The following is a 24,119-nucleotide window of genomic DNA, read 5'->3' as shown; positions in this document are numbered from 1 at the left end:
ACAGTTTTAGGCAGAAATTTTTAATTTGAACTAAGATGCACTAAAATGCCAAATTATAGACTACACGCGTCTGCAGCACGTTCCGACACTCATTTCTATAGTTTATCAGCAAAAAAACGTTGATTTGGAGGTGACTTGCTCTTTAAGAAAAATACACTTTTTTTAATCTATATTCAGGTTATTTTCTCAAATGTTGCCTCTTTCAGTCCTTCAAAAGTACAGGCTCGCTAATTTATTATCTGCTTTATGCTAAATTTAAAGAACGAAGTGTAGTTTTATGGCTTGATCTCAAATTATGATGTCTACTAATAATAATAATAATAATAATCCGGGTGAGAGGCGGAGGGCTGGGGTTGGCTTTTTGTTAGCCCCGAGACTCTCTGCCTGTGTGTTGGGGTTTACCCCGGGGAACAAGAGGGTAGCTTCCCTGCGCCTTCGGGTCGGGGAACGGGTCCTGACTGTTGTTTGTGCTTATGGGCCAAATATCAGTTCAGAGTACCCACCCTTTTTGGAGTCCCTGGGACGAGTGCTAGATAGTGCTCCATCAGGGGACTCCATTGTCCTGCTGGGGGACTTCAATGCTCACGTGGGCAATGACAGCTTGACCTGGAGGGGTGTGATTGGGAGGAACGGCCCACCTGATCTGAACTCGAGCGGTGTTTTGTTATTGGACTTCTGTGCAAGCCGCAGTTTGGCCATAACGAACACCATGTTCGAACATAAGGATGCCCACCGGTACACTTGGTACCAGGGCAGCCTAGGTCACAGGTCGATGATAGATTTTGTAGTCGTATCATCTGACCTGCGGCCGTATGTTTTGGACACCCGAGTGAAGAGAGGGGCGGAGCTGTCAACTGATCACCACCTGGTGGTGAGTTGGATCAGATGGCAAGGGAACATGCCGCGTAGACCTGGCAGACCCAAACGCATAGTGAGGGTCTGCTGGGAACGCCTGGCAGAAGAACCTGTCAAGACGGTCTTCAACTCCCACCTCCGGCAGAGCTTTGACCACGTCCCGAGAGCAGTGGGGGACATTGAGTCCGAGTGGGCCTTGTTCCACTCTGCGATTGTCGAGGCGGCTGTTGCCAGCTGTGGTCGTAAGGTGGCCGGTGCCAGTCGTGGTGGCAACCCCCGTACCCGCTGGTGGACACCAGAGTTTCGGGGAGCCGTCAGGCTGAAGAAGGAGGCCTACAGGGCGTGGCTGGTCTGTGGGTCTCCGGAGGCAGCAGACAGGTACCGGATAGCCAAGCGGGGTGCAGCAGTGGCAGTTGCCGAGGCAAAATCTCGGGCGTGGGAGGAGTTTGGTGAGGCCATGGAGAAAGACTATCGATCGGCTCCAAAGAGGTTCTGGCAAACTGTCCGGCGCCTCAGGAGAGGAAGGCAGCAACTCGCTCACACTGTTTACAGTGGGGATGGGGAGCTGCTGACGTCAACTGAGGCTATAGTCGGACGGTGGAAGGAATACTTTGAGGAGCTCCTCAATCCCACCAATGCGCATTACGAGGAGGAACCAGAGCCGGGAGACCTGGGGATGGACTGTCCGATCTCGGGGGCAGAAGTTGCTGAGGTAGTCAAACAACTACACAGCGGCGGAGCCCCGGGGGCGGATGAGGTTCGTCCTGGGTATCTCAAGGCTATGGATGTTGTAGGGCTGTCATGGTTGACACGTCTCTACAACATTGCGTGGTCATCGGGGGCAGTTCCTAGGGAGTGGCAGACCGGGGTGGTGGTCCCCATCTTTAAGAAGGGTGACCTGAGGGTGTGTTCCAACTATAGGGGGATCACACTCCTCAGCCTCCCTGGAAAGGTCTACGCCAAGGTACTGGAGAGGAGGGTCCGATCGATAGTTGAATCTCGGATAGAGGAGGAGCAATGTGGTTTTCGTCCTGGCCGTGGAACTGTGGACCAGCTCTATACCCTTGCAAGGGTGATGGAGGGGGCATGGGAGTTTGCCCAACCAATCCACATGTGCTTTGTGGATTTGGAGAAGGCTTATGACCTTATCCCCAGGGGCACCCTGTGGGGGACGCTCCAGGAGTATGGGGTGGGTGGCTTTCTGTTAAGGGCCATTCAGTCCCTTTACCAGAGGAGCGTGAGTTTGGTCCGCATAGCCGGTAGTAAGTCGGACCTGTTCCCAGTGAGGGTTGGACTCCGCCAGGGCTGCCCTTTGTCACCGGTTCTGTTCATCACTTTTATGGACAGAATTTCTAGGCGCAGCCGTGGTGTGGAGTGTGTCGAGTTTGGTGGCAGGAGAATCTCGTCTCTGCTTTTTGCGGATGATGTGGTCCTCCTAGCTTCATCCAGCTCTGACCTTCAACTCTTGCTGGGTAGGTTCGCGGCCGAATGTGAAGCGGCTGGGATGAGGATCAGCACCTCCAAATCTGAGACCATGGTTCTCGACCGGAAAAGGGTGGCTTGCCACCTCTGGGTCGGGGGAGAGGTCCTACCTCAAGTGGAGGAGTTTAAGTATCTCGGGGTCTTGTTCACGAGTGAGGGTAGGAAGGATCGGGAGATCGACAGGCGGATTGGTTCGGCGTCTGCAGTGATGCGGACGCTGAGCCGATCTGTCGTGGGGAAGAGGGAGCTGAGCCAGAAAGCCAGGCTCTCGATTTACCGGTCCATCTACGTCCCAATCCTCACCTATGGACATGAGCTTTGGGTAATGACCGAAAGAACGAGATCGCGGATACAAGCGGCCGAAATGAGTTTCCTCCGTAGGGTGGCCGGGCTCAGCCTTAGAGATAGGGTGAGGAGCTCGGACATTCGGGAGGGACTCGGAGTAGAACCGCTGCTCCTCCGGATCGAAAGGAGCCAGTTGAGGTGGTTTGGGCATCTGGTCAGGATGCCTCCTGGACGCCTCCCCGGGGAGGTGTTTCGGGCATGTCCTGCCGGCAGAAGGCCCCCGGGTCGACCCAGGACACGTTGGAGAGGTTACATCTCCAATCTGGTCCGGGAACGCCTTGGGGTCCTGCCGGAGGAGCTGGTGGAGGTGGCCGGGGAGAGGACGGTCTGGAGCTCCCTAGTTGGGATGCTGCCCCCGCGACCCGGACCCGGATAAGCGGAGGAAGACGAAGACGAAGATAATAATAATAGTATTAATAATAATAGTAATAATAGTAATAATAATAATATTATTATTAATAATAATTATAGTAGTAATAATAGTAATAGTAGTAATAATAATAATAATAGTAATAGTAATAATAATAATAATAATAGTAGTATTAATAATAGTAATATAATAATAATAATAATAATAATAGTATTATTAATAATAGTAATACTTATAATAATTGTAATAATTGTAGTAATAATAATAATAGTAGTATTAATAATAGTAATATAATAATAATAATAATAGTATTATTAATAATAGTAATACTTATAATAATTGTAATAATTGTAGTAATAATAATAATGTTAGCAGAGTTGTTTGAATTGCCAGTCAGCTGACACGAAAGTTAACATGTTTATTATTGTTTTGGATCAGATCATGGATCCCACATCTGATCCCTAACCCTGAATCTCGGATCGGAACAGAACACATACTCTGATTAATCCCCCCCCCCCCGGTTTACATTAAAACAAGTCGTTTTTGTCTTTGCCTGTAAAGTAAAGTCCCTGGAAAGTTGTACTTATGTAAGTTAGCAGACCTTCCACCTGTGTCCTCTGCTGGATTTATGATCTCAGTTGTGCCTTTAAAAGCAGAGTTACACGTCCGGCCAAACCCCTTAGAAGGGAAGAGATTTCTGCACCGTCTGTTCAGACTCATCACTCAGAGAAACTAGAGAGAAGCACAAGAAGGTCGGGCCTCGGCCCCACACAGACCCCAGGATGCATCACTGATTCACCCGTCAGAAGGAGTTCATGTTGTGGTTTGTGAGGCAGAAGCAGAATGTCACGTTTCACGATCAGTGACACGCTAACGGCAGCAGAATATGACCTTTGGATGTTTGATTCTGATGAGTCCGGAGCGGGGCTGAAACATCTATCGTTTTCTGATTCAAATTGCGATTTCAAACAGCATCATGTGATCATCAAAGTGCAGTTGTTTCTGTGGCGCTCCTGAGTGACCCAGCATCAGGCTGTGGCAGCTATTTTACACGTCTGGAGTCTTAAAGGTGTTACGTTGGTCGGAACGAGCGCCGGCGGGGGCTCTGATGCTTGAGCGGACGGAGCGGCACGAGGCTCAACTACAGCTGATGTTATTTATAGCTAATCAGACCCGTAATCTGATCAACACGACTCCGTCACAATAGAGGCCAATGACTCATCAGGGGATGGAGAGGAGGGGTACTCGGAGTAGTTTCTGCTCGTTAAACAACAACAGACAGCTTCAATAAAATCCTTCTCAATAAGAGTCTCATGCGCCTCTAAATACTGAAGCATGTAAGAATACTTTATTGTTATTGCTCTTCGGCGAGGCTTGTGGAGCCGCCCAAAGCTGCTGGAAATCCTGAGAAGTTATCCGCAGGTTGTGTTCGGAGCCTAAAACAAAAACCTGCTGCACCACTGCTGGTTTGGGTTTTGATGCCCGTTTAATCTGAAAATAACAACCCGATTTTTGAAAGACGTTTTTCTTTACCTGAGTTATAAAATATCTCATTTACTGGTCCGACCAGCGGGCCACCATCTATTTGCTGATTTCACATCGGTGTTCTGCATCGAGTCAGCGCAAATAAACAATAATAGCTTTAATCCAACATTGATCTTCTCCATGAGCTCAGAGTTATTAAGTTCTTGATGAGGTAACAGTTGAATTAAAATTACAAAATCAAACCTACGCAGATGTGTCACACCCTGTCCTGTCTCCCTGTTTGGTTCAGCCTGCGTCTCTGTTAATTGCTCCCACCTGCCTCTCGTTTCCCAATCACCCGAGTTCCCAGCCCTCTTGTATTTAAACCCCTCCAGTTCTGTGTCTCTTGTTGCCTCATTGTTTCCATGTCCTGCGTCCAGATATCATTAAAAAACCTTTTGAGTTTTCTAGTTTGTCTGCCTGCCTGCTTCCTTCCCAGCATTTGGATCCTCACCTCCGCTCCACTCACCAGCGCGCCGTGACAGAATGAGGCAACCCACAGAAGGATCCAGCGGGAAGGTCATCCCTTGGGAGTACCTGCTCCAGTTTCTCGCAGCGGACCACCGGCCGGCTCCTCTTCCTCTGGTATCGCCTCGCCGCAAACGCCGTCACCGACCTTCAGCCTCGGCGATCCTCTCCACCCTCCCAGAGCCAGATGTGAGGTTGGACCGGGAGACGCTTCCGGATCGCTCCAGCTTCGTGGGCACCAGACTGGCTGTGTGCTCCCCCGGAGATGGCCCACGGCATGGGGAGGGATGCCGGGCTCCACCGCAACCCTGTATCCCGGGACGGAGCCGCGAGCTCGCCGCTGCCCCGGCTCGGCGCGCCAGCTTGGACCCGTCCCTAGTCAGATCAGCAGTCCCGTCTCCGGTCCAATCAGCTCCTCCGTCATCTGCAGGCGGAGGAACAACGCCCACAGCCCAGCTGACAGAGCTCGCCGGTCTCCAAGCTGAGCTGGCCCAGCTCCATCAGACCCTCAGTCTCAATAAGCTCCAGCTGGACGGCCTGTCCTCCCTGCTCTCCCAGTTTCCGGCACCACCAGTTCAGTCAGCTCCAGTTCCAGTGGTGGTCCTGGAGGTCGCACCGCATCCGGTTCCAGCGGTGGTCCCGGTGGATGCACCTCATCCAGTTCCAGCGGTGGTCCCGGAGGTCGCACCGCATCCGGTCCAGCCTGTCCAAGCGGTCCCGTCTGCAGCAACTCCTCCTCCCCTCCAGAAGCCGGCCGTCCAGAGGCCGGCGGTCCAGAGGCCAGCGGTCCAGAAGTCGACGCCTCAGGACCAGGAATCAACGCCCCCGGACCAGAAGTCGATGGAGGTCAACGCCTCCAGTCCAAGGGTCGACGCCTCCAGTCTCGAAATCGACGCCTCCAGTCTCGAAGTCGACGCCTCCAGTCTCGAAGTCGACGCCTCCAGGCCAGAAGTCGACACCCCCAGGCCAGAAGTCGACACCCCCCGGCCAGAAGTCGACGCCCCCAGGCCATAAGTTGACGCCCCCAGGCCAGAAGTCAACGCCTCCTCGTGTTCTGGAGTCGACGCCTCCTCGTGTCCTGGAGTCGACGCCTCATCCACTCCAGAGGTCGACGCCTCATCCCTCCAGAGGTCGACGCCTCATCCACTCCAGAGGTCGACGCCTCATCCACTCCAGAGGTCGACGCCTCATCCCCTCCAGAGGTCGACGCCTCATCCCTCCAGAGGTCGACGCCTCATCCACTCCAGAGGTCGACGCCTCATCCACTCCAGAGGTCGACGCCTCATCCACTCCAGAGGTCGACGCCTCATCCACTCCAGAGGTTGACGCTCTCTCCAGTCCAGAGGTCGACGCTCTCTCCAGTCCCGTGGTCGACGCTGCAGTCTCCAGTCCAGAAGTCAAGGACGTCTCCTCCGGCGTCTCTGCCTCCGATCACCGCCAGTCCTGCCCTCATCAGGCGCGGGCCCCCGGGAGCCCATCCTCGTCTCCTCCTCTGCCCCAGACGCAGGCCCCCGGACTCTACTGGTCCCTGCCTCCTCTCCATCGGCCCCTCTTGGCCCTCCCTCCGGATCCCCCTCCTCCCACCCTGCTCTGTGTTCCTATGGGCGTCTGGAATCCGCCCTTTGAGGGGGGGGGGGGGGGGGGGTTACTGTCACACCCTGTCCTGTCTCCCTGTTTGGTTCAGCCTGCGTCTCTGTTAATTGCTCCCACCTGCCTCTCGTTTCCAATCACCCAAGTTCCCAGCCCTCTTGTATTTAAACCCCTCCAGTTCTGTGTCTCTTGTTGCCTCATTGTTTCCATGTCCTGCGTCCAGATATCATTAAAAAACCTTTTGAGTTTTCTAGTTTGTCTGCCTGCCTGCTTCCTTCCCAGCATTTGGATCCTCGCCTCCGCTCCACTCACCAGCGCGCCGTGACAAGATGCAGCTTTTTAGTTTTAGCTCCAGACGGAGTTTAACTTTCATTTAAATCAGTAAAACACAACAATGAATGGATGGCGTCACCCTGAGTCAGGGGAAGGAGGTAGAAATATAGATGTGATGCAACCTGGTCTAACTCTATGTTTGTTCGTTTCTGTAGAAATCAAAGATGCTGAACCTGCAGAGATGCTGCAGAGCTCGTCAGGAGCAGACACCATGTCCGTGCAGCATCGCTACGCCAGCGGTCAGTACTTCTTTGAATATCTGGTGGTGGTCAGCCTCAAGAAGACCAGAGATGGCGGCAGCTATGAGCCGCAGATCACCTACCAGTTTCCTAAGGTCAGTCTGACCAGTAAACATGTGATTGTGTCTAAACTATGAGTTAGTGCAAAGAGGCTCGCCACGATGGGACGTTTAGAGCTCACCATCAGGACCGTGTTCTGCTCCGGTCCAGTTTAGGTCACATTTATATGACTTGTTTTGACTTTATCTGTCTAGATTGTTTATGGTGTCCCACAGGGTTCTGGACTCGTACATGTTAGCTATCGGCAGCCTCAGAGCTTTGTCAATAATTAATTATACAAATATGGAAAAATGCAAATAAATGAATCTTTTTTGTTGTACCAGAGACGGATTGTGCCACCTGCAGGTGATTGAATTAGTTCTTATGAAGGTCTTGTTTCCTTCCCTTTCCCAACGTTTACCTTTAATCTTTATTCCAGTTTTACTACAAACCCGTCGTTTTCACTAAACAAGTTGCCTTTAGTCGGAGTCCTCAGGAAACACGGTGACGTGTAAACCGTTATGCTGATGATATGATGTTTTATTCTACTTTGAGGAAAGTAAAAGTCCTCAGAGAAAATGTTCCTGATGATCAAGGGCGCAGACTGAAGGAGGCGCCTTGACCTTCTGTGAACTTCCTGACAGTTGAGATATTAGTGGTTGAATCTGAGAGAAGATTTTAATATCTGTGTTTGTTTCCAGAAAGACGGGATGGTAAAGTACCAGAAGGAGGAGGAGGAGAAGACCCTGAAGGCCATCACTCTGTTTTGTTTTCCAGAAGGCATCAGCTGGGCTCCTTTAACAGAATACCACAGGTACCGAACAGAGCCCACTGGGTTGGCTGTGGTTCCCCATCTTTCATTTTTGACATTGATTCTCTTTCATTTTTCTGTTTCTGTTTAGTGAGACCTTTTCTTTTGTTCTGACGGAGGTCGACGGCAGTAGAAGAAACGGATACTGCCGCAGGTTACTGGTCAGTCTGATGAAGGTTAAAGGTTATTTTTTAAGGTTCATGTGTTTTAAACTGCCACTCTCAGCCAGGAGGAAAAGGAGCTCGACCACCAGAGGCGTACTGCATCATCAGCTCTCTGGCGTGTTTTGGACTTTTCTCTAAGGTGAGAAAATAAAATTCAAGCTGCGACAGTTTAAGTGTGAAGAACCAACTCAGGCGTTAAAATCAATTCCAACACGAAACACTTCTGTCGACAGCATCTGACGAAGTTTCCAACAATGTTTTCCAAACGCCTTGAAATGTTTACATGGATTTTCTATTTCGCTCCAAGCCTCGCTGTCGTTTTGCAGGAACTTTCTCTAAGAAAAGTTGCAACCCTTCGTTTTGTGAGTCAGGATGTAGAGAAACGTGAAACGACTCTGTGACGGGTCGGAGACCAAAGTATACAAGCAAAATGAAGAAATTCAGATTCAAAGATACTTTATTAATCCCAGAGGGAAATTAGAGTTTCAGTACACACAACTCAGAGATCAGACATTCATACATAGACACATGACAAGAACTGGTGACTGTGGTCATTCACAACCCAAGTCGCGCTACCTTAATAGAGATCAGAGGGTTACATGAGGATTGGGTCAGGTCAAAAACCCACTGAGCCACGATGACGACACGTTATGACTAAATCATAACAGAACAAAAACAGAATGAAAACTAAACACAAATGTTGACGTTAACTCAATTCATTTGTAAAATCTCTCAATTTGTCAACAATTTTCTTTTTCCCGTGACCTGCCTTTCTTCCAAAGCCATCTGACATTTCTCAAATGTTCTGACTCGTGGCAAAGAAATTCAGAAGATTTTCAGACACATAATAATAATAATAATAATAATAATAATAATAATAATAATAATAATAATAATAATAAAATAATGTAATAATAATAATAATAAAATAATAATAATAATAATAGTAGTAGTAAATAATTTAATAATAATAATATTAATTAAAAAAATAACATATAATAATAATAATAATAATAATAATAATAAGATACTAATAATAATAATTATTATTATTATAATCTTATTATTATAATTTTTTTTCTTATTATACATTTTATTTATAAGCACCTTTAAATACTCTCATGGTTTTTAAACATAAGACATGAACACAAGTATCACAGTTTAAAACCATGTAAACAAATCCATTAGAGCGTACACATCAACAACAGAGCAACACGTAAACAATAAGAGCAGAAATTAAAAAGCAAGGGCTGATAAGACAACACATTAAAAGAATAGAAGCGGTTTGGATGGACGAACTGTACGAACACCCTGAGGCAGTTTGTTCCAGAGCCTCGGTGCAGCTGAACCAAATGACCGGTGTCCCATAGTGGACAGACGGGTACGTGCAATGGTGAGGAGACAGTCTGGAGAAGAACGAAGAGCGCGAGACGGCGTGTAGACGTGGAGGAGGTGAGCTAAATATAGGGGGCCAGGTTATGGAGGGCTTTGAAGGGTAGCTAAAGGATTTTGGTACATGACAACTTGGCTACAATTTGAGGGCAAATTGCAAGTTTGGGGAACATCTTAAAGATCTCAGCGACACGAAAGCGAAGACCTGAGACTCACGAGAAATTTCACATGCATTTTGAGACATTTTGGAGACAGAAAGCCGTTCCATCCCTGTGAGTTCCTGGCTCAAGCTCAGGTTTAATGTTTTGAAAGTCCACTTTGTGTTTTTGTGTGCTCTCCTCAGCAGCATGCAGACATGTTTGTATTTACTACATCAGAAGCCCTGCTGCATCAAAACAATCTACCAGTAGAAGCTGGACTGCTGGGATTGTGTTTACGGAATAGCGAGCATGTTTTATAGGTCTGTTTTTGGCATCTGTGGAAAAGTTCTCACACGCAGCAGAAGCTTCTAACACAAATGTGTTATACTTTTCTAAGCTCGGAGGACCTCTACTTCTTTAACAAGACTAGTACTTTCCTCAGAAACCTGCTGCATCCTACACATTTTTGCCATCTGGTGGATACTGCAGATTTACTGTATATAAATGATGTTGTTGTTACATTAACATTACCCAACAAATGGTTAATTTACTATTTCATCTGGAATTTTCTAATTATTATTTATATATCAGACAATAAAGAGTTCATTTCCATGTTGATTTAGATCAAAGCTTCAGCAGGTCTTTCATTTACTCCTTTCTAATGTGTGTGTGTGTGTGTGTGTGTGTGTGTGTGTGTGTGTGTGTGTGTGTGTGTGTGTGTGTGTGTGTGTGTGTGTGTGTGTGTGTGTGTGTGTGTGTGTGTGTGTGTGTGTGTGTGTGTGTGTGTGTGTGTGTGTGTGTGTGTGTAGATATTTGACGAGGTAGAGAAGCGGCGGCAGATCTCCATGGCCATGATCTACCCATTCATGCAGAAGCTGAGAGAGGCTTCGTTCCCGGCTCCAGGAAACACGGTCGAGATTAAGAGCTTCATTCCTGAGTCTGGCACCGAGGTCAGAGCAACCCGCTATTCCCCGACCCTCTTTCTCCAAACCGGCTGTTGAAAATGTTTCTCCTCTGGTCCTCCTATCATGAGTGGACAGGATTTCTGTCCGAGACGAATCCACATTTGCTCACAAACACGTGATAAGTCCCACAGTCATCGGCTCACTTGTATTTGTGCTTAGCTTGTTTCCGTGGAGAGGGGAAGTGTTTATTCTGAACAGAAATCTACTTACAGAGGAGTTTAAAGCTCTCCCATCAGCTGATATCATTGTTCTCTGAGTTTCTGCTGAGATCTGAGAACAGAACGGTAGAAAATCAGGAAACTATTTAATCAGGAATGGAAGCTGAAAGTGAGGAATAGCCTGTTCATCCGTCTGCTGGAAAACGTTATGTTCCTGCAGCAGCCTAAAGCCAACCCCCGGTTTTCTGTTCCTTCTCCACAAGTTCTGTTTCTGAGTCAAAGCCAGTTATCTGATATTGCACTTTTACTCTTCATATTTGCTGAATAAATTAACATTTTCATTAGATTCTGTAATTCTATGGAAGCAGCTTCAGACATTTGCAGGTAAAGGGGCAGTTTAGGCATTTATGCAGACAGTGTGCAAAAGATCAATCAGATTTTATCTATAAAGCGCTTTTCAAGCAAAGTGCTTTATAGAATTAAAATGACCCCAAATTCTCGTAACAGTTTAAACACGCACACACACACACACACACGCAAAAATTTTGAATCGTTTGAATCGTACCTCACAGGACGATCATTCAGTGTATCTTGGCTTGGACAATCCTCTACCGTGCACCATTTTGCCACAGGAGTCCCCCAGGGCTCTGTACTAGGACCTCTTCTCTTTGCCATATACACCACCTCACTGGGTGAGATCAGTTGATCACAGGGCTTCTCCTACCACTGCTATGCAGACGACACCCAGCTCTATCTGTCATTTCCACCGGACGACCACACTGTCTCAGCACGAATATCAAACTGTCTCTCTGACATATCAAAATGGATGAAGTCCCACCATCTCCAACTCAACCTCTCTAAAACTGAACTACTTGTCATCCCAGCAAAACCATCCATACAGCACAATATCTCAATCCAAAGTGACTTCCAATCTCTGACTCCTTCAAAGGCAGTTCGAAATCTGGGTGTTGTGATTGATGAACACCTGACCTTTAAAGATCATGTTGCCTCTGCTGCTCGTTCATGCCGCTTTGCGCTGTATAACATACGAAAGATCAGACCATACCTAACACAACATGCCACCCAGCTCCTGGTGCAATCTACTGTCATCTCCCGCCTCCATTACTGCAATGCCCTTCTAACTGGTCTTCCAGGCTGGACTGTGAGACCTCTTCAAATGGTCCAGAACGCAGCGGCGCGTCTGGTCTTCAATCAGCCCAAAAGAGTACACGTCACCCCTCTGTTCATTGAGCTCCACTGGCTACCGCTAGCAGCATGCATCAAATTCAAATTGCTAACACTAGCATACAAAGTCCGAGACGGTACGGCTCCCATCTACCTGAATCCTCTTGCAAAGGCTTACGTCTCGGCCCGGCCGCTCCGGTCATCACAGGTTGGTCGGCTAGCAGTGCCTACACCACGCTCAGGACAATCCAGACTCTTCTCATGCATCGTTCCACAAATGTGGAATGACCTTCCAAGCACTACCAGAACAGCGGCTTCCTTTTCAATTTTCAAGAAACTCCTGAAGACCCTGCTCTTCAGAGAGCATCTTCTAAACTAGCACCCTCCCTGCACCCGTCCCCCCTCTCTACTGTCCACTCCTTGTTCCCTCCTTTCCATGACTGATGTCCAGTTGTTGTTGTTATTGTTGTTGTTGTTAGACTCAAGGGCAACATGCCGATTATCACTTGTAAGTCGCTTTGGACAAAAGCGTCGGCTAAATACATAAACATAAATATCTATATTCGGCTGAGTCCAGATGAGCCAAGTAAGGTAAGGCAAGGAAACGCCATCAGAGGAGCCGTCTGCCCCGGCAGCATCAGGTCTTCCACACTAAGTCAGGGTGCTCAGAGGAGGGGGAGCATAGACCCCCACCTCCACTTAAACACTACCTATAGCGCCCCCGGGGCAGAGGGCCCCCACAGAGAAAACACTGGAAAATTTGGAAAATTCAGGAACATAGATCATTTCTAAGATATGAAACATTATTTTATTTTTAAATAGAAACCTAAATCAATACGTGGCAGATTAGAATTTAGACTTTAGGCTAAAATGGGACAGAGTAAAAAAATTCAGTTTTCATAAAGCCACCAGTCTTGTTTTAAGCTTTCTTCATTTTCCTCAAAGTCCCGCTTAAACGACTGAACTATTTTTACTGTCTGGAAAAATGTGATTCCAGAGTGGAAATCAAAAATCCGGCAGATTATTTTTAATGAGACATTTCATTTATGTCTGTTTCAGCAGAGATCTCTGATGGCGTAAGACCGTGACTTCAGTGAAAGAAACGATTCAAACTTAGACTCGCTGTTAAATTCAGAAGAACCGAGCCACGGGGGTTGGGTGAGGATCCCCGTCTGAACCTGTCCCGTTTCCCAACATCCACCGCAGCAGAAACCCGACACTCGGACCATGTTTCAACAGCACATGTTTGTGTTGGTTACTGTGAGCAGCTCTCCGGTGAACGGAGCACGACGACACGCTGCCGTGGCTTTGTGAAGACCCGTAGTCACGGTGGTTGAAAAAACAATAAACAAGAGGGAAAGTCACAACGAGGCTGGCATTTTCCTGCAGGAACAGACACGGAACGTTTAGGCAGGAAACAAAATAAACAACTTTAATGTTTAAAAGTCTAAAACTCATATAACTACCACTTTTTAACATTTTCAGTTCATTTTTGTTCCTTTTTACTTTTTTCTCACTTAAATCCAGGTTTCAGCAGCAATGTTTAATTTTCAAACCTATAAAAATGATTTTCTTTAGTATTTTTCCGGTTCTGTGGAAAGAAATATGTTACAATACTTTTCTGAACGCTTTTGGTAATTATAGTGATTTAAAACAAGCCTGTACTTCTCCACTTTTTCATTGTAAAACATCAAGTAGTTCAATGAAATCTGTTAAATATTTTTTCTGTTTTTATTTTCCCAAAGTCTCCGTTGTTTGGGTTTTCGTCCCCTTCCCCCCCAAAAAGTGTTGCCTTAATTAGTGGATTAATAAAACTTCGACAAATCAAAATAATTATTTCCAAAATGTGATGAACATTAACAAACGTGTGCAGCAAATACTGTTTTCAGTTCAACAGAACATTCGGTACTTTAAATGAGGCCGTGAGGCTTTTCTACGGGCCTAGTCGGATTTTATTGGCCTCTAATGTAGAGGTTTGATTGATTTGAATGTAAATAAAAATAATTGCAGAAGGGTGTGATGGCTGTGCTGCAGAACATCAGCTGAGTGATGTCAGCCCATTTCGTCATCTGTTGTGTGTTTTGTGCTCAGATCATCCGTCTGACCCGACCACTGGACTCCTGGCTGGAACACGTGAACTTTGAGACGTTGTTCCAGTGCCTGACTGACAAGGAGGTGCTGCTGGTCTTTGGTGCCGCCGTTCTAGAACGACGGATCGTTTTCATCGCAGAAGAACTCGGGTATTTCTCTACTGTTACACCTGGACATTCTAGATCAGGGGTGTCAAACTCAAACTCACATTGGGCCGAAATGAGACTCTGGGACGGAGTCGAGGGCCGAACTTAATATTTTTTTAAAAAGTGACGGCAAATTTGCACATTTTCTTTATCAACATATATGCAATTTTTAGCCTTTTAATTTGGAAACAAACATATTTCTGCATTAACACTGAATGTGGAATAACCAAATTACACACGAGCAAGTCAGTTTTAAATAAAAGGCAGCAGTGGTATTCATTACTTGTGGTATAATCAGCATTTTTACAATCTATTCAGGATTTATGTTTTCTTGTTTATTCTTTTTTTCTTATTTTTTATTCTCCTTTTGTTCTCCTGTAATACGTGTCATCGCTGCTGTGACGTCTAGCTTTCCCCACTGAGGAACAATAAAGGGATTTTCTATTCTATTCATCTATCTGCAGCCTTTCCACTTCCTGTTTACTGTAGGTTAAATCTTCTCTCACGGGCCAACAACAAAATAAAAATATCATTTTATCTTAAATGAAAATGCAACATCTCACCTGTTAACTTTCATGTTTTGGAGCAGAAAAAGAGCATAAAACCAACATATTTAAAGCTCAGTTTGCTCCACTGGTTTACTGTGATGCTCACCTGTTCCAGCCAGATACCTGCATCATGGGGTTGATCTGAGCTGAGGAGGAGACTCCTGTTGTTTTGTTCATCTTCATCATAATAATGACAACATTAGATGACAACAGGTGCTCACATAGGTTTGTGCTGATGAACATGTCTGAGCAGCTTGACAACGTTGGTGTGTCGGGGAGGAAACACAGCCACAGAGTCGTGCTGGTTTGAGCGTGTCGCTGCTCGCTGGAGTTATATCAGCTCTGTCTGGACGTTAGTTTGAAAACTTTCTCTTTCAGTCGTGAACACATTACTGAGCGGCTAGAATCTCCGTTTCTGGGCTTCAACGTCAGAAAATAGCTGAGTAAACTCAGCGCTGAGTGAGAGGAGTGTTTAGTTTGTCCGAGACAGCGGAGCTGCAGACACCGGCAGAAGACGGCGCTGGAAAAACAAAAAGGAGGGGGCGCGTCGGCTCCGTGCTAACGCCACAAAGCATCATGGGGCCACATAAAAATGCTCCGCGGCCCAGATTTGGCCCGCGGGCCTTATGTCTGACACGTGTGCTATAGAGCATTCAGTCAGCTCTTAGCGTTGGGATTGGTTCTGCTGAAGATCAGGAAGTTCTAACTGGACCTTTCTGACTGATCCTATTCTCTCCTGAAAGCTTGTTTTATTAACTTGACTTAATGAAAAGTGTGAGTTTAAACTGAAATATTATAAAAAAGTGAAATCTCAAAGGGAGATTTAGTACATTTAGCACGTAAACCAAACACTGGGTATCCTGATCCTGTTGAGATTAAACCGGTCTGAGCCGGTCAGACGAAAATTCAGTCCCATCTTGGAGTCGGGGCGCGTTTTAGGCAGCGGCACCGGCAGTCGTCCTGGTCTCAGGAGAGCTACTCGGTTTGGATTAACTTGTGTCTGACCAGGTCACGTGGGGCATGAATACAAACGGATCGTGATGATCATAAAGATTTTATTGTTACAATTTATTCACAACAAAACACCTCAGGGTTACTCAGAGCTTTCAAAATATGTTTAAAGCAATAAGGTTTATATTATGATATCATTTATTGACAATATAAAATAATACTAAGGTAAAATAATACCACACCATACCAACTTTATTTCTGTAGCACAATTTAAGACACAGCTTGAGTGCTGACCAGGCAGGATCGATTAAAACAAAAAGAAAAAAGCAATAAGAAGATAAAACACAACAATAAAAACTATAAAATCATAGTACAACAACATGAAAGCCAAGTCATAAAAGTAGGTTTTTAAATGAGATTTAAAAACAGGCAGAGAGGATGCCAGCCTAACTGTAATGGGCAGTGAGGTCCAGAGCATGGGGGCAGCATGGACAAACGCACGTTCACCTCGATATTTGTAGGACATCCGGGGAATGCAAAGCAGTAGATGGTCAGCTGACCTCAACATACGAGTAGGTACATAGAGAGTCAGCAGGTCGGACAGATAAGGAGGAGCTAGATCGTGTAGGGCTTTAAAAACAAACATCAGTATCTTAAAAGGCACACGAAATGTGATGGGGAGCCAGTGAAGATGTTCCAGGACTGGTGTAATACGGCTATGTCGGCTTGTGTTTGCTAAAAACCTAGCAGCGGCATTTTGGACAACCTGCAACTGCAACATTCTGTTAAACTATCCTCATTTTAAGAATATTTTAGTGTAGTTGTTTTTTTTCTGTTAAACTGATTTCATGCCTCCATAAACTCTCAGACTTAAAGGGAAGACAGCTATCTGGGAGCCATGGCTGAAGGATGACACTCGCAGGGTTCTGGAGTGAAGGTGGAGGAAGGACAGGCTGACTGTTTCAGAGCGGCTGTCTCGTTATCGGAGAGCGGTTCGCTATGCTCCTAATAAATATGTCTCTGATATCATCGTGCAACACCAAGGGAATCGTGGTGATTGTACGGTACTATCAGCTCTGTTTTTTTGCTAACTGCGTCAGATGGTCTTACTCCTGGCGTTTCTGTCTGTGCCGAGCTTCAGAAATATTTTTATCACAAAATCGTTGAAATTAGCCTAAAGCCCCTGAGGCACACCTGCCTTGTGGAACCACCAGCTCCGCCTGCTCTCTCTAATTTAGCTCCTGTTCTTCTCCATGACCTTGAGAAACCGATTAGATCCTCGAAACCTGCTGGTTCTCCTGAGGACTTTCTTCCTGTTACGGTTCTGGGTCCAGCCGTTCTGAAAACTGTCTCACCACTGGAGTGTTTCCTATGATTTAAAAATAAAACAGTCGTGCAGCCAATTTGGAAGAAAAATGGCCTGTAAAATGGCCTGTATTTGATATAGCGCCTTCTAGAGTCCTGGAACCCCCCAAGGTGCTTTACAACACAATCAGTCATTCACCCATTCACACACACATTCACACACTGGTGGTGATGAGCTACAGTGTAGCCACAGCTGCCCTGGGGCGCACTGACAGAGGCGAGGCTGCCGAGCACTGGCGCCACCGGTCCCTCCGACCACCACCAGCAGGCAAGGTGGGTTAAGTGTCTTGCCCAAGGACACAACAACAGCGACAGACTGAGCGGGTCTCGAACCCGCAACCTTCCGATTGCGAGGCAAGCACTTAACTCCTGTGCCACCGTCGCCGAAGCTCGGCTTGGACCTTTCGAACTATGACAACCTACGCCTAATTTCTTAAGTCCCATTTTTATGGAAGGTTCTGGAGAACATCGAAGCCCACATGGAGAGAAATTTGCTGTTCGATATGCGTCTGTCTGCTTTCAGACAGCACCATAGCACGGCATCTGCTCTAAGTTGTGTTCTAAATGCTATTTTAGCTACGTCAGATTCTGGATCTCGTGCTGCTGCTGTTGCTGGATCTGTCAGCAGACCACCTCATCCTGTTGGATCGACTAGAATCATGGGTCGGTCTTACGAATAGTACTGTGGTCTGGTTTCGCTCTTACCTGGCAAATAGATCATTCAGTGTGCAGATTGGTGATTGCGCCTCACTCTCTCTCCCATTTGATTGGGGGGTGCCTCAAGGTTCTGTCCTGGTACCCCTCCTATTTTCCATCTATCTTCTCCCTTTGGGAAAGATCTTTGAGAGGTATGGTATCAGTTACCATATCTACGCTGATGATTGCCGGATCTATCCGGCAACAAAAGGACCAAACATGGACTCACTAATTTCTGAGTGTCTCTCAGATGTGAAGGGATGGTTAGCGGCTAACTTCCTCAGACTGAATGAGTCCAAGACTGACTCAATTAATTTTGAACCAAGAAATTGATCTCACGCTTATTTGTTCCCTGAACAGCGAGGTATCTGCTGAGCTAACGGCCGTTCGAGGCTGTTAGCTCAGCAGTTTTTTTCTTTTTTGTGTTTGCAGCAAGTTATCTCAGGTGCTTCACGCGGTCACGGCGCTCCTTTATCCCTTCACCTGGCAGCACACCTTCATCTCCATCGTTCCAGAGATCCTGATCGACGTGGTGATGGCGCCCACCCCTTACCTGCTGGGAGTCCAGAAGTGCCTGCTGGACCAGGTCACCGATCAGAGCGACGTGAGTCAAGTGCTTGTTTGTCCCACAGAGGGAAAATCAGGATTAAAGGTTAAAAAAACGAAATATTTGTTTATAAATTTTATTTAAAAAGTAAATCAAAACTTTTTAATATAAAATCTGTTCAAAAGGTAAAACGAACATTCACAGATTCACCCATCTTGACTCATGACAGGGAAGGCTAGTAGACGCTAACCATTAGCATTAGCAGCTCCACCACACAGCAGAACTCGTCTTTGTGGAGATGAAACATCAACGTTAAAGAGCAGACAGTCAATGGTAGAGTCGTGTTGCTGTTACAACACATATCAGGAAGTAAGACTCCAGATCCTGCTGTGCTCGGCTCGCCGCTGCTGTGGCTGACTTCTAGCTCCTGAAACAGGAGCACCAGAGCTTTTATTCCTCATACAGCACAGGCCAAAAGTTTGGACACGCCTTCTCATTCAGTGTGTTGTCTTTATCTTCATGATTCTCACTGAAGGCATCAAAACTATGAATGAACACATGTTTATGTATTTAGCAGACGCTTTTGTCCAAAACGACTTACAAGTGATAATTGGCATGTTGCCCTTGAGGTTAACAACAACAATAACAACAACAACTTGGCATAAATCATGGAGAGGAGGGAACAAGGAGTGGACAGTAGAGAGGGGGGACGGGTGCAGGGAGGGTGCTAGTTTAGAAGATGCTCTCTGAAGAGCAGGGTCTTCAGGAGTTTCTGGAGCTCAGTGAACAGAGGGGTGACGTGTGCTCTTTTGGGCTGATTGAAGACCAGACGTGCCGCTGCGTTCTGGACCATTTGAAGAGGTCTCACAGTACAGCCTGGAAGACCAGTTAGAAGGGCATTGCAGTAATGGAGGCGGGAGATGACAGTAGATTGCACCAGGAGCTGGGTGGCATGTTGTGTTAGGTATGGTCTGATCTTACGTATGTTATACAGCGCAAAGCGTCATGAACGAGCAACAGAGGCAACATGATCTTTAAGGCCAGGTGTTCATCAATCACAACACCCAGATTTCCAACTGCCTTTGAATGAACACATGAGGAGTCATGTACATGTTTTACATTCTGTCTTCTTCAGAATAGCCACCCTTTACTCTGATTACTGCTTTACACACTCCTGGCGTTCTCCTGATGAGCTTCAAGCGGAGGTCACCTGGATGGATTTCCAGTGGTCCTGCAGGAGTTCCCAGAGGAGTTTAGCTCTTGTTGGGCTTTAGCAAACGGTCATGAAACTACAGGAAACACACTGAATGAGCAGGTGTGTGCTAGCGTTCAGCCTGCACTGTAGATGACTCACTTGGCGCTTGTTAATGCTTGAGACCCATGTGAACTTGGTCTTTAATTCAGTGATGTGAGTGGATGACCTTCGGTGACCTTTAGCCTTTTGTGTGTGTGACAGCTGCTGGTGGTGGATCTGTCTGCAGATAAGAAGAAAACATTTATTGCGTCTGTAAGTTTGACTTCACATCTCTTTCTGACCACACCTGAAACGTTGCTGAGTTAACGCACTTCAGTAAAGTCTTCTCTTCCAGATCGGCGATGAAGAATCGATTCTTCCCCCGAAACTCCAAACGGAGATCCTGGAGGCTCTGCCTCGCCGGAAGGATTTGTGTGAGTTCTGAGGAGCCCGTGTGGGTCAGGACCTCTGGCCCGTCGTCACTCCCCCTCATGCTGTTTGTGTTCCTTCCAGCGGTGGAAGAGCTGAACCACGTCGTGTCCGAAGCCTTCCTCCAGTTCTTTGTGAAGACGGTCGGCCATTTTAAGTCCCACGTCAAACGTTCAGGTGGGCACGGCGTGTTTGATGGGAGGAGCTTCTGCAAGGCCATCGAGTCCAGGACGACCCGGCACTTTGTTAAGAAGTTCATCCAGACGCAGATGTTTGACCTGTTCATCCAGGAGGTGGAGAAGCAGCAGCCGTCTGGACCACAGCAGGGTGAGCTCTAGTCTCTCGCGTGGTTCTGGAGGGGTTCTGGTCCAGCTCGACCTCGGCGTTTAAAGCAGGGCCGGACTCAGACCGGATGGTTTAGATGTTAGGATCTTGTTCTAGTTTGTGGCCCGGCCGGATCCAAGCTTAAGCTGGACTCTAACGGACTTGGTGAGCTCTGTTGGGTCAGAACCGTCCACCATCACGCCGACAGCTGGGATCAGCTGTTTATGCTGACATGCTGCACTGCCATTGTTGAAACTGGCTGTTTCTGGTTGTCCTGTCCCATCATGACCTTTAACCTTTAACCTGATAAATGCAGCCTGGAGGATTTCAGGTGGAGTTATAGTTTAGCTTTTTGTGATTTCCCTGAACTTTGACCTTAGTCCTTGGGTTAAATTTGCTCCCTCAGCGGTCTCAGTTGTTCCTGTCTGCAGAGGGATGGGGTTTATAAATGACCTTTAACCTTTCCTGTATCAATGGGCAGCATTTCTGATGTGTCTCCTTGTGTTAACACACACCCGTACACTCCGCAAGAGCTATCTGCTTTACGGAGAAGCTAATGCTCACGCTAGCAGCTCCTGGCTGGCACTGAACCTTTTTGTTGTTTCTGTGTATTCTTCCACATTCCTCTAATGTGTGTGTGTGTGTGTGTGTGTGTGTGTGTGTGTGTCCGTGTGTGCTGCAGGAATATTTCACAGGAAGATTCTTGAACATCAGGAGAAGAGGGACCGGACGAGGAAACACTAGCTGACTGGCTCCGGGTGTAAATATGCGATCAGAGAGGAGATGATGTGAATATTGTGTTCTAGTGACTCTGAAGCTTTAGTGTGAATTACTGTGTGACTGTGCTGCTGCTACTCGGTGTCTGACACTGGTGTTCGAGAGACTTCTGGCTCAGGTAGCGGTTCTCCTCCTGTGGCTGGAGTCCAGATGCTGATAAACAGGAAAATCGTTTCCTATCAGGACTCACTTCCAACCGCCGAGCTCTGATTTTAGACCTGCGCTGCTTCTGCAGAGATTAGTTTGTGGGGTTTTTTCCACTCTTTGTGACTGACTTCACTGATGAATAATAAATATTGGTTTAGAGAGCTTGACTCAGTGTGTAAAACTGGTGTTTGAACCCAGATGTGTGACCCAAATCCTCATACATCAGCTGTTCCCAGAAGCAAGAGTCGCCCTAAAGACCCTGAAAGGTGAATTAACATCCATTTGGACTCAGATCTGCCTGTACTTTAGATATAGTCACATCCTCTAAATGGTGATCTGTTGGTGGTGCTCCAGTGCCCTCTGATGGCTGGAAGAGGAAATGTTGAAATTATTTAAATATGTAAATTGTTTGGGGAAAAAATCTATTTCCTTTTATTTGATGATAAAAACAATGTTTTATTAGATGCAGAAAAATGCAACTGGACGTGTCTATTTCCTGAAGACAGTTTTTTATCACTTCAAAATAAGTGATGGAGTCCTAGGTAATTAAAACTTAATTAATGCAAGTTAGTCTGTTCTCTTTAAGAAGTAAATGCTCTGTGGAATAATCACCTGAAGGGTTGTCTCTCCCGTGTTTGTGTGGATGTTCGGTTACCCACTCAGCTCAGGTTTGGGTGCACCTGTTTCTGCCTGAGGGGGTTGTTGGGTCTGAGGAGGACCGGGATGTTCTGTTTGGGAAAAAAATCCCAGTTTTCAGAATCCGGCCACTTCTGAAACGTCTCTGTTTTTACACGTGCAGTCATTTTTGGACCAACGGGGGATTATCAGGCCTTGGAGGACTGATAACCAGCAGGCATGTGACTCGTTAATGATGTTAAACCCACTGAAATGAATCTGTTTGGCTGCTGGACTTTTTCCAACACAGCTGTATTTTCTACATGCCCACAGCGCCACCTGCTGGGTGTTTGTGAACGGTGTGATGGAGATTCCTCTGGAAGGCTGGTCTGTCTTTTATGATTAAACAATAGTTCTCATTAAAGTAATAGAACATATTCGCCTCACGTGGTGGGACTCAGGATGATGTTTTTGTTATAATAAAGACATCTGAACATGATGTGTTTGATCTTGTGTTGAAAAGTTCAGATGACGTTTAAACGGTGATTACATTTTTAGGAAAACCTTCAGGTTGCTAAAACATTTAATTTATGCTCATTACAAATAGTTTTCTAAAAGCAACCATTTAAAGAGTGGGGAGAATATGTAGGATCCATTCGTGCTTTCATTTCTACTTTTAGTTTTTCCACTTATGATTTTTTTTTTCTTGTGAAACCTTTAGAGGATTTATTTACATATTTTTACATCTTTTGGGAAAAGCAGCCAGAGAAAGACTTTCGATCGGCTCCAAAGAGGTTCTGGCAAACTGTCCGGCGCCTCAGGAGAGGGAGGCAGCAACTCGCTCACACTGTTTACAGTGGGGATGGGGAGCTGCTGACGTCAACTGAGGCTATAGTCGGACGGTGGAAGGAATACTTGGAGGAGCTCCTCAATCCCACCTACGCGCATTCCGAGGAGGAACCAGAGCCGGGAGACCTGGGGATGGACTGTCCAATCTCGGGGGCAGAAGTTGCTGAGGTAGTCAAACAACTACACAGCGGCGGAGCCCCGGGGGCGGATGAGGTTCGTCCTGGGTATCTCAAGGCTATGGATGTTGTAGGGCTGTCATGGTTGGCACGTCTCTGCAACATTGCGTGGTCATCGGGGGCAGTTCCTAGGGAGTGGCAGACCGGGGTGGTGGTCCCCATCTTTAAGAAGGGTGACCTGAGGGTGAGTTCCAACTATAGGGGGATCACACTCCTCAGCCTCCCTGGAAAGGTCTACTCCAAGGTACTGGAGAGGAGGGTCCGATCGATAGTTGAATCTCAGATTGAGGAGGAGCAATGTGGTTTTCGTCCTGGCCGTGGAACTGTGGACCAGCTCTATACCCTTGCAAGGGTGATGGAGGGGGCATGGGAGTTTGCCCAACCAATCCACATGTGCTTTGTGGATTTGGAGAAGGCTTATGACCGTGTCCCCAGGGGCACCCTGTGGGGGACGCTCCAGGAGTATGGGGTGGGTGGCTTTCTGTTAAGGGCCATTCAGTCCCTTTACCAGAGGAGCGTGAGTTTGGTCCGCAGGTCGTAAGTCGGACCTGTTCCCGGTGAGGGTTGGACTCCGCCAGGGCTGCCCTTTGTCACCGGTTCTGTTCATTACCTTTATGGGCAGAAGTTCTAGGCGCAGCCGTGGTGTGGAGTGTGTCGAGTTTGGTGGCAGGAGAATCTCGTCTCTGCTTTTTGCGGATGATGTGGTCCTCCTAGCTTCATCCAGCTCTGACCTTCAGCTCTTGCTGGGTAGGTTCGCGGCCGAGTGTGAAGCGGCTGGGATGAGGATCAGCACCTCCAAATCTGAGACCATGGTTCTCGACCGGAAAAGGGTGGCTTGCCAACTCCGGGTCGGGGGAGAGGTCCTACCACAAGTGGAGGAGTTTAAGTATCTCGGGGTCTTGTTCACGAGTGAGGGTAGGAGGGATCGGGAGATCGACAGGTGGATCGGTTCGGCGTCTGCAGTGATGCGGACGCTGAGCCGATCTGTTGTGGTGAAGAGGGAGCTGAGCCAGAAAGCCAGGCTCTCGATTTAACGGTCGATCTACGTCCCAATCCTCACCTATGGTCATGAGCTTTGGGTAATGACCGAAAGAACGAGATCGCGGATACAAGCGGCCGAAATGAGTTTCCTCCGTAGGGTGGCCGGGCTCAGCCTTAGAGATA

At 47.0% G+C, this 24,119-nt stretch overlaps 1 protein-coding gene across 5 annotated transcripts in view; it reads left to right on the top strand.

Annotated features, from left to right (window-relative positions):
* The window catches only part of LOC107391387 (DENN domain-containing protein 2D), a 48,176-nt gene extending 25,747 nt beyond the window's left edge, over positions 1 to 22,429 (top strand). For all 5 annotated transcript variants that reach the window (XM_070545237.1, XM_070545238.1, XM_070545239.1 and 2 more), the window contains 11 exons: positions 7,123 to 7,301; positions 7,947 to 8,059; positions 8,148 to 8,217; positions 8,282 to 8,359; positions 10,562 to 10,702; positions 14,152 to 14,300; positions 18,290 to 18,461; positions 19,861 to 19,911; positions 19,994 to 20,072; positions 20,152 to 20,394; positions 21,074 to 22,429. In XM_070545237.1, coding sequence (XP_070401338.1) covers positions 7,123 to 7,301; positions 7,947 to 8,059; positions 8,148 to 8,217; positions 8,282 to 8,359; positions 10,562 to 10,702; positions 14,152 to 14,300; positions 18,290 to 18,461; positions 19,861 to 19,911; positions 19,994 to 20,072; positions 20,152 to 20,394; positions 21,074 to 21,135 — 1,337 coding nt within the window. In that variant the 3' untranslated portion in view covers positions 21,136 to 22,429. The remainder of the gene's footprint in view (positions 1 to 7,122; positions 7,302 to 7,946; positions 8,060 to 8,147; positions 8,218 to 8,281; positions 8,360 to 10,561; positions 10,703 to 14,151; positions 14,301 to 18,289; positions 18,462 to 19,860; positions 19,912 to 19,993; positions 20,073 to 20,151; positions 20,395 to 21,073) is intronic.
* The last annotated feature ends 1,690 nt before the right edge of the window (positions 22,430 to 24,119 follow it).

This window comes from Nothobranchius furzeri, chromosome 15 (genome assembly GCF_043380555.1).
Source record: "Nothobranchius furzeri strain GRZ-AD chromosome 15, NfurGRZ-RIMD1, whole genome shotgun sequence".
Taxonomy (NCBI): domain Eukaryota; kingdom Metazoa; phylum Chordata; class Actinopteri; order Cyprinodontiformes; family Nothobranchiidae; genus Nothobranchius; species Nothobranchius furzeri.
Note: the sequence above shows the minus strand (reverse complement) of the source record. Positions and strands in the feature narration are given on the sequence as shown.